Raw genomic sequence first — 15284 nt, 5'->3', positions numbered from 1 at the left:
AAAGTACACCAACGAACACAATCACGAGAACACATTCTCAAAGCCTTCAGTTTTATATTCACTCATGAAAACATAGAAATAATGTCCACAAGTTAAGAACCTTTGAGTTTGGTTAATATTTCTGAAATATTCCAAATGAAATGAACTAAAGGTCCAGTTTAACTTGTAACTGGAAGGTTGTCGGTTCGATCCCCAGCTCTGCCTGTCCTGGTCGTTGTGTCCTTGGGCAAGACTCTTCACCTACCGCCTACTGGTGTTGGCCAGAGGGGCTGATGGCGCGATATGGCAGCCTCGCTTCTGTCAGTCTGCCCCAGGGCAGCTGTGGCTACAACTGTAGCTGCCTCCACCAGTGTGTGAATGTGAGAGTGAATGAAGAGTGGAATTGTAAAGCGCTATATAAATGCAATCCATTATTATTATTATTACATGTGGACTCGGCAGCAGAACCTGGAGGTGAATTAGCAGGACATGCTGCAGTGTGGCTGGGGCGATCACTTCCTGTTTCAGCTCCACACACGGCCCAGCTGCAGGCACTGCACGTTCCTAACAAGTGAATTCATACGAGCGTGTGCGGGCATGAAGGGCTTGACTTCCACTCGTCCAGCTCAGTGTGTTGTTGAAGACAAAGGAAGGCCAGTCATTTCCTGTCCAGGTCTTATGTGTCTAATCTAACACTATGTGGGAGAATCCAGCCCGGTATCTGATCCAGGACCAGTACGGTCCGCTCAGCAGCACACACGGCGCTCTACAGCAGTAAGACCAGTCCAGCCTTTGTTCCACTGCTCAGTGGAGCCGAGAAGAATCCACAGAAGATATGTGTTACGTTGACGAGTGGGAGAAGTTTCATCTCCAAAGCTATGAGAGAGGTGGAGTCAGTGTTCTACCTGCAGGATGTGGCACCATGAAGTCAAAGAGCTGACATAAGCACAGAGCGGACTGCAGGCAGAGCTGCTGCCCTCTGCTGGAGCACAGAGGGGCTGGGGGCGTGTCTGGGTGGAGACTGCAGGGCTACAACCAACTGAGTGCTGTAAGAGCTTTCTGCTCTTCACTCAGTTTACACAAGCACTCAGTCAGCATGTACTCTTGGGCATACACAACACACATTTTAATGACTCCAGATGTGAAAATGAATTGAATGGAAGTCTGTCATCAGTACAGTCAGAGTGTCATGTAGGTACAAATGGACTCTGCTGAGCACACACTTCAACAGCAGCAGCTCAGGCTGCTCTCACACTCACCTGAACAGCACACAACGCTCTTCGATACAAACCAAAGTCAGGTGAGATGAAAGGTGTCTCTGCGTGCTGCGTCTAAGCTCACCTTCTCGTAGTACTCCACGTTCTTCTCTGCAGCAGAGATGAAGGCTGATCTGAGGTCAGTCTTCATGCTGTGCTGCCAGCGGGCCCAGTCTCCCTTCAGGCTGTTGTTGGCCTGCTCCATCCGATCTGCCAGGACATCCACCTCCTCCTGAAGCTGCCGCCAAACACACGTTATGCTTATTGACATATTATTGTTCATTATGGAAGCGTGACGTCCTGATGTATCCCTGTGCTCCTCCCACAGCACGCCTCTGTGCTAACGCAACAGGCAGTGCATTCACTGGTTCAATACAGCACCTACTACACTACCTATACAGGTACATGTATCTGTACACAGGAACATGTACTTGTACCTGTGTACGTGTGTGCTTGTATGCAATTGTGTGAAGCTGTTTATTCCACACCTATTTTCACCTGGCAAAGCATTTACACACACACACACACACATCAGTGTAGAAGATGAAGCAGTTACAGCACAACTTCATGTCACTGTGAAATTATATTTAGGTGCGTTACTGTGGGAGCAGAGTGCATGCTGGGAGTTTTCCTGCCACAGACACTCACCTCATCACTCTCAGTGAAGCACATGAAAGCCAGAGGTCAGTGTGTGCACTTCACTTACATAACAGTGCCCCCTCCTGGCCACAATACGTACACACACACACACACACACACACACAGCCTGTGGAATACGTGACTCATAAAGTCGAGCATTTCTTCCCATCAAAGGTGACGTTCTAGAAGGAAGGAAGTTTAATGTCTGAGGAGCCTCTCGTCTTATTGGTCAGTGTAGTCAGCTGACACAGACTCACACACAGACTGCGTGCTGTGTCCAGCAGCTCAGTCACATGTGACTACAGATTCCACTAACCAATCAGATCCCTTCTCAGCGCTGCATCTGTATGATGGGTTCAAACACCAACGCTCCAAAGCTGCTTGGTGTCAGACACTTTTAGTGGTTTTGGGTTCACAGTAGACAAATCAAGAGCATAACAGTATTCACTTTCAAAATAAAAGACCTAAAGGATGTGAGAGGTAAGGGCCTGCTTATGATAGCTGGTTGCTCAAGCCTCTGTTTTGACCTCACTGCTTTTGCCGGTGCTGGTTGAGCAAATTATTAGTGGGTGCACAGGAGGTTCTGGTTTCCTTGGTGACGAAGAGCCAGCTCCTGCAGCATCCTGTGTGACTGAAGGGAGGTGAAGGAGTTAGATCACATGTGGACCAGTCTGAGCTCATCACAACCTGCAGCTCTGAGGTTCTCACCTGCAACTGTAAATGAGTGGAGTTCCCCTTCCACTGAGGCCGTCAGTGGAAGTGGGTTAATGAATGTAAGAGCAATAACAACGTATAGTGAAAGCCCAACAACCTCACAGCAGGATGAGCTGTAGTTGAAAACAACCACAGTGTTTAAAGAGTCTCCTTCAATAAGCACACTCGTAACTGCATTAAGACAAAATATCACTCGAGGCCTCATTTCCCCGCAGAAGAAACTATGAGGCCAATAAAACTGCACAGAAGCTCAGAGGGAGTCTGAATTTACTCAGCCAGCTACACAGTAATCGCAGCTGCTGCCCAGTCGCTCACAGCATTTGGCTGTCAGCTAACTAAGCGATGAAATTTGGTCATAATGACGCAGGCTTTAGGTCAAATGTAAAGCAGCCACATGGAAGAAGCACAGCCAGTGGGTCAGCAGCTGAGTCAGGACCAGATGTGCTGACAGATGTGAAGATCAGTGCTAGCCCGCACAAGCTGGACTCCTTCTGACGTCCTCTTTGATTGCCACGAAGAAACATTTAGAACAACACTTTCCCAACATGCACAGACTGTTTTGTGCTTCCTGTTGAGAACAACAAATGTTGGGAAGTGAGCTGAACAGCGTGATTAGACCTGATCTCCAATGATCTGATCAAACCTTTCTCTCCAACGCACAACGCCAGTATGTCCACTACGAATCTCACACAGCATGTTTGTGTGGATGCTTATGCTTATGTGGTTGTGCATGTCTACAACCAGGTGGCATGGTCGTAGACATGCTGAGCAGGTGCTGAGAACTGTGGGCCGCACTGAGTCTGAGAGTCGACGTGTACTTTAAAGTGTGTACTTGGAGGTAACACTGCTACACAACACTGGCTGTTTGGAATTACATGGACACATTCTGCACATATCACTTGATTGTCTGAATTTGTGGGCGGTGCCAACTTTACGAGCAATCTGTCCTGCTCTCCGTCTTCCTCACCTTCATCGCCCATTACACCAGTAGAGACTGCACAGTCACATGACTACCACGCCTTCTGTAACAGAGGCAGCGTTTGTTACACTATGCTGTGAGAAAACAGGCAGCAGTGAGGAGCGAGAGCGGAGAGCAACACAAGCACGACTGACAGCAGCCGCAGAGACCTGCCGGGTCCACGCCCACAGAGCAGCGAGACCCGTTTCCCTCCCAGTAACGCCGCCACAACACCTTGAAGCTGAATGAAAGCATGTCTTTCAGCCTTCCTCTGACATTCACTTCTCATTAGTGCAGGTCTGTCATTAGCGGGCTGATACACAGCAGAACCTGGAGGGCTGGATTAAATCAGAGCTCACACAAAGCAAGAGTACAACGGCGGTCTGTGGGGGAAGCACAGCTTCTTAATTAACATCTAACAGATGGGACTGCATGTTGGCCTGATGAGGGGGACAGACACCTGCAGGTCTCACACACAGACAAAGATGCCCTTCTTCTCGGGTCTTTGCGTCCTGACATTACGAAGCGAAGCGTCATCTGAGAAGGAATTTTGCTCCTGCCACGATCAGCTGTCAGTGCGCGGCAGGAAGTAATATCAGCAGCTTTTATTCACTCTGAGCTCGGCACAGACTTCCAGCCAAGCAGGGATATTTAGATAATCCTCCAGGGAGCCCTCTCCTCCTTCCCAATATGAGGTGAGGGCGGCCCTGCGAGAGAGGCCCACTGCACACCTCACTTTATTACAGCTAATCTCAGAGATGACCGCAAACGCACGGCTGGCTCAGACACGTGCAGGGGAGGAGGAAAGTGTGTGCGTGCTTTTTTATCAGCATGTGTGGATCAAATTAAACTTACTGCTTCCTGCTCCGCTTTCCTGGTCAGCAGAGCCTCGTTCTTGGCTTCAAACTCTGCCTGGATGTTGTCTCTCCGTCTCATCACAGCCTGCCACAAACCACCAGAGACCCGCTGTCAGTGCACATGCTCCAACACACGCTGTGACGTTTTCACTCACACACTCAGGTGACACAAAGAATGTGACATTTGCAAATACACACATGGCATCACAGAGCAGCACTTTGTTCTTGTCTCCATATTCTCTGTCACACACGTGCTTTCCCAGAGCTGGGTGAACAAGGTTAAGTCGTTAGATTAAAGGTCACACTGCTGCATGCTCCCGTTCCACAGTGAATCTCAGATGTTACCTGTGGAGTGGCTGAGTCACAGCCAGTATCTGCTCCACACACGGTGCTGTGTCTGCTCTACTGTTAGTGGCAGGAGTGTCACCTCCATGCTACATGCTAAGGCCCACTAACACTGCACTTTTAAAGAGAAACACAATGAGGAGAAGCTGCTGCTCAGGAGGTCGGACAGGTTGTCGGTTCAATGCCTGACCCCCTAAGTCTGGATCATTGGTCCCAGACAGGGAACCCCGTGGTTCCCTCGAGCCCCTGAATGAGCGCACAGCGCTTCGAGTGTTCGGTGTTCAACTTTGACATCACACCTTGTCTTACTGCTGCTCTGCATCAAGCCCCACCTGCAGAGCACCACCACAGGTGAAGCGTGCTCATGCCTCACCTTGAGCGTTTCAGCGCAGAGGACATACTCGTGCAGGGCAGGGACCAGGACCTCAGACAGATGCTGGATGTGCTCTTCTGCTTCCTTACTGCACTGCACCACACAGCTGGCCACGCCCTTCAACGGCTCCGTCAGCTCCTCCTCCAACTCCCCCCACCGGGCGTAGGTGGGGCTGTACTGCTTCAACTCGTCCACATACTCTGGAAGCACAGAGGAAAACACAAAGACTCATTTTCAGACCAGGAGGTGCTGTTAGCTACACAGAAGCAGGTCACAGGAAGTGTTGCAAAGAAGTAAAGGGTGAGACACTCTGAACACATCACGTGTGAGTGGCTGGTGTCTGTACTGACACGGAGTGGGTAACGTGTTAGGAGAGGAGGGTGCCAAATGGACAAGAGGGCTGAATCCAACTCCGACAGCCTGAAGATCAAAGTGAGAAAACGATGCGGCAAAATGCTGCTCGGTAGTTTGGATGCCCACAGACGCCTGTAGAGCTTATTATAACTTACCTCACTGACCCACTGACACCCGTTCATATAAGCACTTTTCCCCTCTAACACACACATTTACACTCAGACAGTAACTTGGGTTAGCGTGCTGCCCAAGGATATCTGGATATCTGGCAGACACACTGGAGCAGAATCGTGAGGAAAACCCTCACGAAGTTAGTTTCTCATTGTGTGGTTAGAGGCACTGACAACGGTGGCCTGCATGAGGTCATCTGTAGCTCTGGCACTGCTCGTCCTGCCACAGAGGAGCCCTGCAGATGGGACCAGATCACTACGCCAGTTTAACTGGCTTGATGCCATACTACCACTACTACTAATAACAATACATTTTATTGGAGGGCGCCTTTTTAAAACCCAAGGTCACCTTACAAAGAGAAAATGACATCAACAAAACAGTAGATTAAAATAGTTTCTAATAAATTAAAATACAAAAAAAACAGCAAAATACAAAAAACAAAACACGATTTGACAGCAAGTAAAACCTGTATTACAGTGAGTGCCGGTTTGAACAAGTACAAAGTGACTGAACACAGTATGAGAAATAGAGTTTTTCACTTGGACCGAAAACATGTATTACCCACAATTCACCTACACAGCTGATCAGTGATACCATGGATACTGGTGACACTGTAACAGAAGAACAAAGTGTGGAACAATATGTGCACATGAATATGTTGCATACAGAGATAATGTACCCTCAATAAGAGGAACTCTCCTCCAAAGAAAACTCCTATTGTCATGTGCAGTCATGGCTCAGCCATCTCTCCATCAGTGACCACAGAGACATCACTCATTGGGTCAACATGAGGGGAGGAGCTGTGCTGGGTTGTAAAGCAGCTTGCAGCTGTATGCAGGCTAAAGCAGCCTAAACTGTGTGCACTATATGAGATGTACAGAGGGTGCCAGGAAGCATCTGGGTCTGACTCCTCTGATATGGAGGAATAAGAGCCATGTCCTTCTGGGAGGAGAGCCTGGAGCTCACTAAGCTGGACAGATGACAGCTTTCTGCTGGATTGGGAATACCTCTGAACAGACAGACGGATACCTCTTTGTTCCTTGACGATCCTCTGGGTGACTTTGTCCATGCAGCACATCTTGTTACTGAAGTCGTCCACGTACTCCTGCATCACAGCGAACTCCTCAGGCCGGCTTCTGAGGCCTCGGACTGAGTTGGCCACTGCTCTCACCGTCTCCCCCATCCTGCTCAAGAAGCCCGGTCCCTGTTTCCTGTGAGGTGCCAGATCCTGGAGGAGCCACACACTCAGAGGGTCAAAACACCACCGAGTCACAATTCAATTCATTCTAAAACCAGAAGTGTGTGTGTGTGTGTGCATCCGTGCGTCAGACACACACCTGTGCAGTGAGGAAGACTTGGAAGTGCTGGCTGTAGGACAGGATGGGATGCTCGGATATCTTGTTGAGGAAGCGGTGCAGGGCTCTCCTCCTCGTCTCAATGAAGTCGTCGTTGAAGCGCTCCACCATGCCTTTCATAACAAACTTCTCTGGGAGGGGCTGGAGACAGAAACGAGAGAAGCGTGAGAGACGGCGCTATCAGACCGGGAGCTGTTCCACGTCGCCCCACTTACACAAGTTTGTCCATAAAAGTGCAGAAGAGGGCGAGATGCATTACACTCTTCGTAGCAGTCTATTTTCACTGGTCAATTCTAGCAGAGCAGCTTTGCATGAGCAGCAGGTGGGTGGGGCTACACGCCTGAGGCGACCACATGAGAGATATCCTCTCTATGACAAACACACCTAAGAGTAGCTCTGTCCTGGCAGAGCAGTAACCTAACCAACATACACACACAGAGCTGGAAATGAGGACGGTGGCTTTGCTTGAACTTCAGACCTCAACAATCTTTCATGTTCCAACAGCACAGAAAGCAAAGAAAGGGAACCTCAGAAATGGACCTGCAGCCTGTGAATGAATGAACTGACGCATGCACATGCCTTGCAGTAGTGTGCAGCAGCCTGCAGCTGTGCAGAGCAGTGACCTGGTGAGCTGATACGTACGTGGACGATTAGTGTGGGGTGCTTTTCTTCTAGTTTGCTACGGAGCCACACAAAATCCTGGTAGCGTCGCCGTACCTCGTACTCACTGGAGTCAAAGTCACTCCGAGTGGTCTGGAGAGAGAGAGACACATGAGTACAGACAGTATCTGTTAACACACATATATACAGACATTTACACTACTGCTCAAAGCTTTTTGAACAAGCCAATTCTTTACTGCAATTCAAGTTGTTCAAGTCCAAACGTAAGTGGTGAACTGACAGAAGTTAAACAAAGGTCACCCAAAACTGAAAAATAATGTACATTTCAGAATTGGCCTTTTTCAGGGAACAACTTGGGTTTAAATGTGTTCTGCAGCAATGGAGGCTGATCGAGCCTTGAAAGCTTCTGCTACTAATTCCTGGAGGAGGAAGTGTGATGGTCTGGGGCTGTTTGCTGGATCGGTGACTTGTACAGAGTGAGAGGCTCCCTGAACCAAAACAGCTCCACAGCGTTCTGCAGCACCATGCAGGACCCTCTGGTACGGACCTAGTTGGTCAGACGTTCATCCTACAGCAGGATAATGACCCAAAACATAAATCCAAGCTGTGCCAGAACCACCTCAGGAAAACAGAACAAGATGGTGAGCTTGAAAACATGGAGGTCCAGCACAGCCTCCAGACTTAAACCCCATCGAGCTGCTTTGGGATGAACTGACAGAAGAGTGAAAGCCAAGCAGCCTACAAGGTCCACATTGTAGGCCACACCTATAACTGTGTGGGCCACACCTATAACTGTGTGGGCCACACCTATAACTGTGTGGGCCACACCTATAACTGTGTGGGCCACACCTTTAACTGTGTGGGCCACACCTATAACTGTGTGGGCCACACCTATAACTGTGTGGGCCACACCTATAACTGTGTGGGCCACACCTATAACTGTGTGGGCCACACCTATAACTGTGTGGGCCACACCTATAACTGTGTGGGCCACACCTTTAACTGTGTGGGCCACACCTATAACTGTGTGGGCCACCCCTATAACTGTGTGGGCCACACCTATAACTGTGTGGGTCACACCTTTAACTGTGTGGGCCACACCTATAACTGTGTGGGCCACCCCTATAACTGTGTGGGCCACACCTATAACTGTGTGGGCCACACCTATAACTGTGTGGGCCACACCTATAACTGTGTGGGTCACACCTATAACTGTGTGGGCCACACCGTGCCAACTCTTCATCTTGAACTGTTTTCAGTCCCGTTCCCTCACATAGATAAAATGCAGCACCTGTGCAGTCTGCCTTTACAAACTGTTCACACTACAGAGACTAAATGCTTTTAATGGCAGAAAGCATCCAAACAGCACTACTGTGTGTGAGACACGATGTGACCACGCTGATGCAGGACCACCACCTCACCCTGGTCACCACTCTGTACAAGATGAACGTCTCGATCGCCGTCACTTGGCTCTCTGGGTGGTCGACGGTGACGAAGATGTCCTTAGTGTTGGCATCCTCTTTGCCCTCATCATCGTCCTCCAGTCTGTACTGGTTGACCATGGAGCTGGGAGAGTTGGGGAAGGGGCTTCCATCTGGCAGGGAAGTATTCTGGAGCACAGAGAAAGTGCAAACACAGCCTCACTCACTTTATATGTCAACAACACATCAGTGTCAGCTGTGTGTGCACTCCTGTCAGCTTTGGAAACACAGTCAATGAATTCAGGAGAGATTTTGTTCTTCACCAAAGCATCTGAAGGTAAACATGTTTATGTTGAATGTTGTTATAGACGCAAGGCTTTGCTCGATGAAAGCCTTAATGAATGTTTGTAGAAAGTAAACAATTTATCCAGTTTCTGAAGAAACAGGGCTGTGCAATGTGACAGAAATCTCAGATCCTGATATAAACATTTCTCCTCCCGATAACCATATAGATCACAAACCTGTGCTTTTTGTGTAAAATCAGTGAATCTCAGGAAACTCGACCTGTGTGCCGTGTTTTCAGCTGGGCGTCGAGTCTGGAAACTTTGTATTTTTAGTTGTTTCTTTGTGAGTATTTATTACACGGCGTGCTGCGGGGAAAAGCCTGCTCCAACCTTTGAGTCTAAGGTTTACTTTCTCTTTCACGTGATTCTTGCGTAGGTGGTAGAAGAGGTTTGTGTTCGAGTCTGAGGTGGGGCCGGTTTGTGCCATCATTTGTACAACAGCACAGTTTTCTGGTCCGTGTCGGACTTTTCAGAACCAAACCATGTCCATGCTGCAGAGCTACCTGGTTCTGCCTCATCGTCGCTGCACATGCTGGTAGGGCTGTTCAATATAACGATATGTATCAGATGACGACATAAAAACGTCTATTGTTTCATTTTACGCTATCATTTATTTCGTGGTGTCGCAAAATAAACTGTTTACAGCAATATTTTTTCATGGTTCTGATGGTCACTGTGGTGGCTATATTAATTTCTTAATGAGGATATGTATGATAAGTATTGTGGATATTCTACATGGTTATGCTGAGGATATGTCGGCCAGTTTCCACTGGAGATGCCTTTTGGTTAAACTGTCAGCGAGGAATTTGCATTTGCACTGTTACATTTTTATATAACTTTAATGCACATAAAAAACAGCTGCTTGTTTAAGTGAAAATACATTGATGTTGGTTTTTTTTTTGCACTAATAAAGTTGTGGAGTTGTAAAGTATTTTGTCTCGTGTCAATTATATCGTCAGTTATATCGTTATCGCAAATTTTCAAATGTATTTTGTGAGAAATATTTTTGGTCATATCGCCCTGCTCTACTCAGCATAACCATGTATAATATCCACAAAACTTAAAGAGGTTATACACACACAATACGGTAATATTATGTTGAAGCACAATACGTATAACTCCGCGAGGCTCCGCCTACGATAGCCGTAATGCTCCGACAATACATCGAGCGGTGCGGCTTCGTAGCTCAGCAAAGTCGTACTAAAACATTTGAAAGATTTTCGAGCGCCGTGTACATAAAATCGTTTCGAGGTCAGTAAACACAACCAGAGTTCATACATAAGGCACACGGGATTATAAGGGGCTCTGTCGACTTTCAGAAAAATCAAAGGATTGATTTTAATTGTGCCGTATTTTCCAAACAACACGGTAATAACGACGGCCCGCTAGCATGCGCTACCAAAAATAGTGCTTTGTTGTGTATCTGACGGACGAAAGCTAAACCACTGAAGTTGCAGCATTTTTACAAACCAGTTCAGGTTCATCCGTTTCATTCAACGATCCGCTTTCATCCTTCTTGTTCTCCGTCGCCGCCATGCTTTTTCCGCCATGTGCGTATGAAAACAAAGGCACTGCGCATGCGCGTTTTACCCATATTCTATCGCGATATTTCATTTTCTTATCGTTGCCCAACATTATACCGGTGTTACCGTGAACGGTATGATATGGCCCAGCCCTACAGCACGCCGTGTAATAAATACAAAGACAATAGCGACCGTTACAACTTTTGCCTAAAAATGTATCGTTTCATGCATCGGTCAAAACACTCGACTCCAGCTACACGACGCCCAGCTGAAAACACTTCACGCAGGTCGAGCTGCCTGAGACTCACAGAACTTAAAGAAAATGTAAAGTTTTGGTGATATATATCGTTGTTGGGACGACAAATGTCTTATATCGGGATATGAGAGATGGGTCATATCACACGGCCCTACAGTATTCTCCCATGAAAACAGTAAACAGTGGACAAAACAAACGATTGTGTATAATTTGAAATGACAGATGTTTTCATTTGGTCATACAATACAATTTTATTTATATAGCACGTTTGAAACCAGGGGGTACACCAAAGTGCTTCACAGTAAGCAATAAACAGTAAATGATTACACTGAACAGTAAGTCATTAAAACAAGGTAAAATAGAGAAACAAACAAAAGCATCAGTAAGTAGCGATCGGGAGAATTCATGATTATCCAGAGAAGTGAGTAACGATACAGCAATTAATGAGCGGTGAGAATTAGCGAGTCGGAGAAGCCAGGCTGAATAGGTAACTTTTCCACCGTGCTTTAAAGGATTGAATGGAGTCAGAGGCACGAATGGTAGCAGGAAGACTATTCCTGAGGTTTGGTGCTACAGAGGCAAAGGCACGATCACCCCTAGCCTTCAGACGATGCCTGGGCTGGGCCAGAAGATCGCAAAGAACCTCTGGGAGTATAGAGACTGAGGAGGTCTGTGAGAAAGTCAGGGGCAAGGTTGTTTAGGCATTTTTAAGTAAGATCTTTGTACGGTATTAAACGTTTGACCTTGGAATTTGGTGCAATTGGAAGAAGCCAGATTTAACCACTGAGGAAACCTGTTTATCCAGCTTAAATGAACTATCCAGGCAAACACCTAGCTTACTTACAGTATCTGTAAGAAAGCAAACGGACCAAATCGGGCAGCTAGCTGATCTCGTGGAGAATCCGTGATGCCTATAACATGTTCCAGTCTCTCTACAAGAATTTTATGGTCTACCATATCGAAAGCAGCGGACAGATCCAATAAAATTAAAATGGCAGAGCAACCTGAGTCATGTCACACAGGCCTACGAATAAAACAAAGGAACAAAAGGATCTACTGCTGAGTCGAGGTCCTGTGTTGGATATCGAGTGTTTTAGCGACCTTGGCCTTGTGCGTCTGAACAACTCAAACACACATTTTATCCATCATCCATCCTCACTCATAGTTTCTATTGAATTTCTCAGACTTCATCTGATTTAGTGCTCAGCTAAAATAAAAGAATTATTGTGGGTGGATTTAATATCCACACAGACACAAGGACTAAAAACTGAATATTGATCAATTCTTAGAAACATCTGAATCTCTGTACCCAAATTTAAGAATATAATTTGTCCACTCACTAAAGTCTGTTCCTACAGAAGAGAGCTCTCTCCACAGACCTCTGTCTTCACAAATAAAATTTTAACCATGAGAGAAAAAGCATCTTCCTCCAAACCTGCTCAAAGAAGTCGTACCATGAATGAATGCTTTCATCTTAAACACGATGACTCAGGCCTTTAAGGTGGCAGCATTGTTAATTTCTTTCTTCAAAAACCTTTTTTCCTGATGAAAATGAGATAAATAAATAATAATGCACAGGACAAAAACTGCGATGAGATGTACTGACACTTCATCAATGAATAAAAAGGAGATTCTGGAGAGATGGGATCCTACCAGAACTAATTAAGTTGTGTAAAAAGACAGGATGAATCTGGAAGTGATCCAATCAGAAGTAACCTCGTTGTGCAGCAAAGTTAGAAACACGGTCCTGACAAACAGGACGGGGCTCCCACCGAGCTCCCCGACATGACAAAATGTCAAACTCGAGAGGAAGAGAAGGACAGACAAACTGTGGAGCACCTCTAACCAGTAAAAACACAAACTTCTACACTTTATATTTTTAGTCAACAACACAGTTTAACACGGAGCATGAAGCTGCCAATAGCTGCTGATGATTTTCAACCTTTGTCCCTTGTTGGGCTTTTACATTCACAACACTCAGTTACATAAAACCATTATATACTACAATTACAAAACTACAAAGAAGTTGACACACAAGCTATCACAGTGTGCGTGTGTGGGGCTGTGCTCTGCCTCCGGCATCAGCTCATTTGGACAGCTGGTCAAATGAGCTGATGCTGCTTCTAAGTCCCCAGTGATCCACAGCTAAACCTAATAAAAAACATGCGACTCAGGGCTCGCAAAACTTCAAGATCCCTGGTAGCCCTTCTGGCAGAGACTCTTCAGTTTTTGTTAGCCCAAAATACATTTAAGTAGCCCAAATTTAAAATGTTTTGTTTCCTTTACAATATTATACTTTAGTGTATAATATTGTAAAGGAAACAAAACACCACTCAAAAAATAGTTAAAACACAAATTACAACAACTGTATAAAAATTACAATCATCAACTCAACTTGGCTCTCATTGAACAGAAATTTCTATGAACTTGTAAGAACTGTGTAGGACATGAATCAGTCTGTGTCAGATCCTGAATCTGACATTTCCACTGAAGTCACGGGTAAGAGGCAAGTGGGACCAACATCTAGGACATTTGCCTTTTGAAGTTTGCAAAGACGGCTAAATGTGGCCAAAGGTAGTTCACTCTTTGTAACAGAGCACGCTGCTCTAAACAGCTTTTTCAGGACTTCTTGTGCTTGGTTTATTTTTAGTATGTCTTTTTGCAATTGGTGCAAAATTTGCAATTTGCAATCTTTCCCAGAACAAATTCTGGGAAAGATGCTGCAGACTGAGCAATAATGCATTTCTTGCATTTCTCATGGGGTCTGATGGGGTCTTTCTTAAAATTACTGGTCCCAGTAACAAAGGCGCTTGTCGACTCAGAAATCGAGGGAAACTCACAACACACCCGGCAGAACATCATGTTATTTAGCTCATCATATTTCAGCCACAGAAATTCTTTTGTCCATGAAACCATAAAGCTGCTCTTTCGTTTTGCCTCATTGTCTGATTTGTCATAACTTTTCCGTTTTGTGGTAAGCTTTTCTTTGGCTGTCACTTCTTCACCCTCAACTGTCTTATTTGGCTCAGCAGAACTAAAATATATATCCTGCTGCTTTTACACAGGCACTCACATAACGCTCAGCGATTCTCTGCGCGATCAACCTCTCACATGTTTAAGCTGTGGGAGATTTCACTTGTCATGTTTGCATAGTAAGCTAACGATTGATAAGACGATGCCAGAGGAATTGGTGCGCAATTAATCGTCACTCACCAATCAGTGCTGTCGCTCTCTATACACAGTTCGCGCAATCGCAAAGTGAAAGTGAAGCAAAAAACAAGCGCAAAGCCCAACGCGATTTCAATATGTCACATATTGACAGTGGCTCATCGATGCCAATGACATAATTACCCAGATACATTTTTGAAAGAATGCAAAAGCATTGACACATATTTTTCCTGTGTAAAACAAACGACGGTGGATGGAGCAGCTACAAAGTTCACTTTTCTTCATGTTGGAGTTTGTTGATCAAGTGCTCTGATCAAGGACCATGTATAGGTGTTGACAGGCTCCACATCAAACTATGGTGTCATAACGGGCTCTGTGTCCAAGCTGCAGGACTACATGCAGTGAGGGGCTGTGTCCATGTTGGAGACTACAGACTGGCAGGTGTTCAGACAGGCAGCAGTGAGGACCTGAAGGAAAACACGTCGTCTTTTCTCACTACATCAGGAAGCGCATACAGCCCCTGGAGCAGAGGACTCCTATCAGTGCTCAGTACGACATCAGGCCCTCTCTCACATAGACAACAATGACTCATAAGTTTATGGAGCTCAGTTGTGCATGCAGCACCATTAAGCTAGCACCACCGGGTACCTCCTCATCCGTGTGCAGCTGGGTCCTGGATTTCCTGAGCTGCAGGCCACAGAGCCTGCACAGCCACTGTGCTCAGCCCACAGCTGCCCACACCGATGACCTGTGACTGAAAGAGCTACAGGATGAGATGTTGTTCATGCTGCAGGTGGAGGACCTGACACATGGTGTGGGGACAAATATCTCATCCTCAACATCCAGGCAGATAGTTGTGGACTTCTGCAAACCTGGCACTTCCCCTGCTCTCTAATTAGATAGAGTAGACGGCCCCTCCATTACGTACCTCAGACTAACACCATCAACAC

General features: G+C 46.4%; 1 protein-coding gene across 1 annotated transcript in view; it reads right to left on the bottom strand.

Moving 5' to 3' along the window:
- The window catches only part of snx7 (sorting nexin 7), a 36280-nt gene that overhangs the window by 8725 nt on the left and 12271 nt on the right, over window positions 1–15284 (bottom strand). Inside the window, exons 2-8 of the mRNA XM_084938715.1 lie at window positions 9044–9232; window positions 7644–7754; window positions 6984–7142; window positions 6676–6874; window positions 5122–5321; window positions 4402–4488; window positions 1321–1473 (exon numbers count right to left, since the gene is read on the bottom strand). Coding sequence (XP_084794841.1) covers window positions 1321–1473; window positions 4402–4488; window positions 5122–5321; window positions 6676–6874; window positions 6984–7142; window positions 7644–7754; window positions 9044–9232 — 1098 coding nt within the window. The remainder of the gene's footprint in view (window positions 1–1320; window positions 1474–4401; window positions 4489–5121; window positions 5322–6675; window positions 6875–6983; window positions 7143–7643; window positions 7755–9043; window positions 9233–15284) is intronic.

This window comes from Perissodus microlepis, chromosome 9, assembly GCF_051167445.1.
Source record: "Perissodus microlepis isolate ML-2025 ecotype Zambia chromosome 9, ASM5116744v1, whole genome shotgun sequence".
Taxonomy (NCBI): domain Eukaryota; kingdom Metazoa; phylum Chordata; class Actinopteri; order Cichliformes; family Cichlidae; genus Perissodus; species Perissodus microlepis.
Note: the sequence above shows the minus strand (reverse complement) of the source record. Positions and strands in the feature narration are given on the sequence as shown.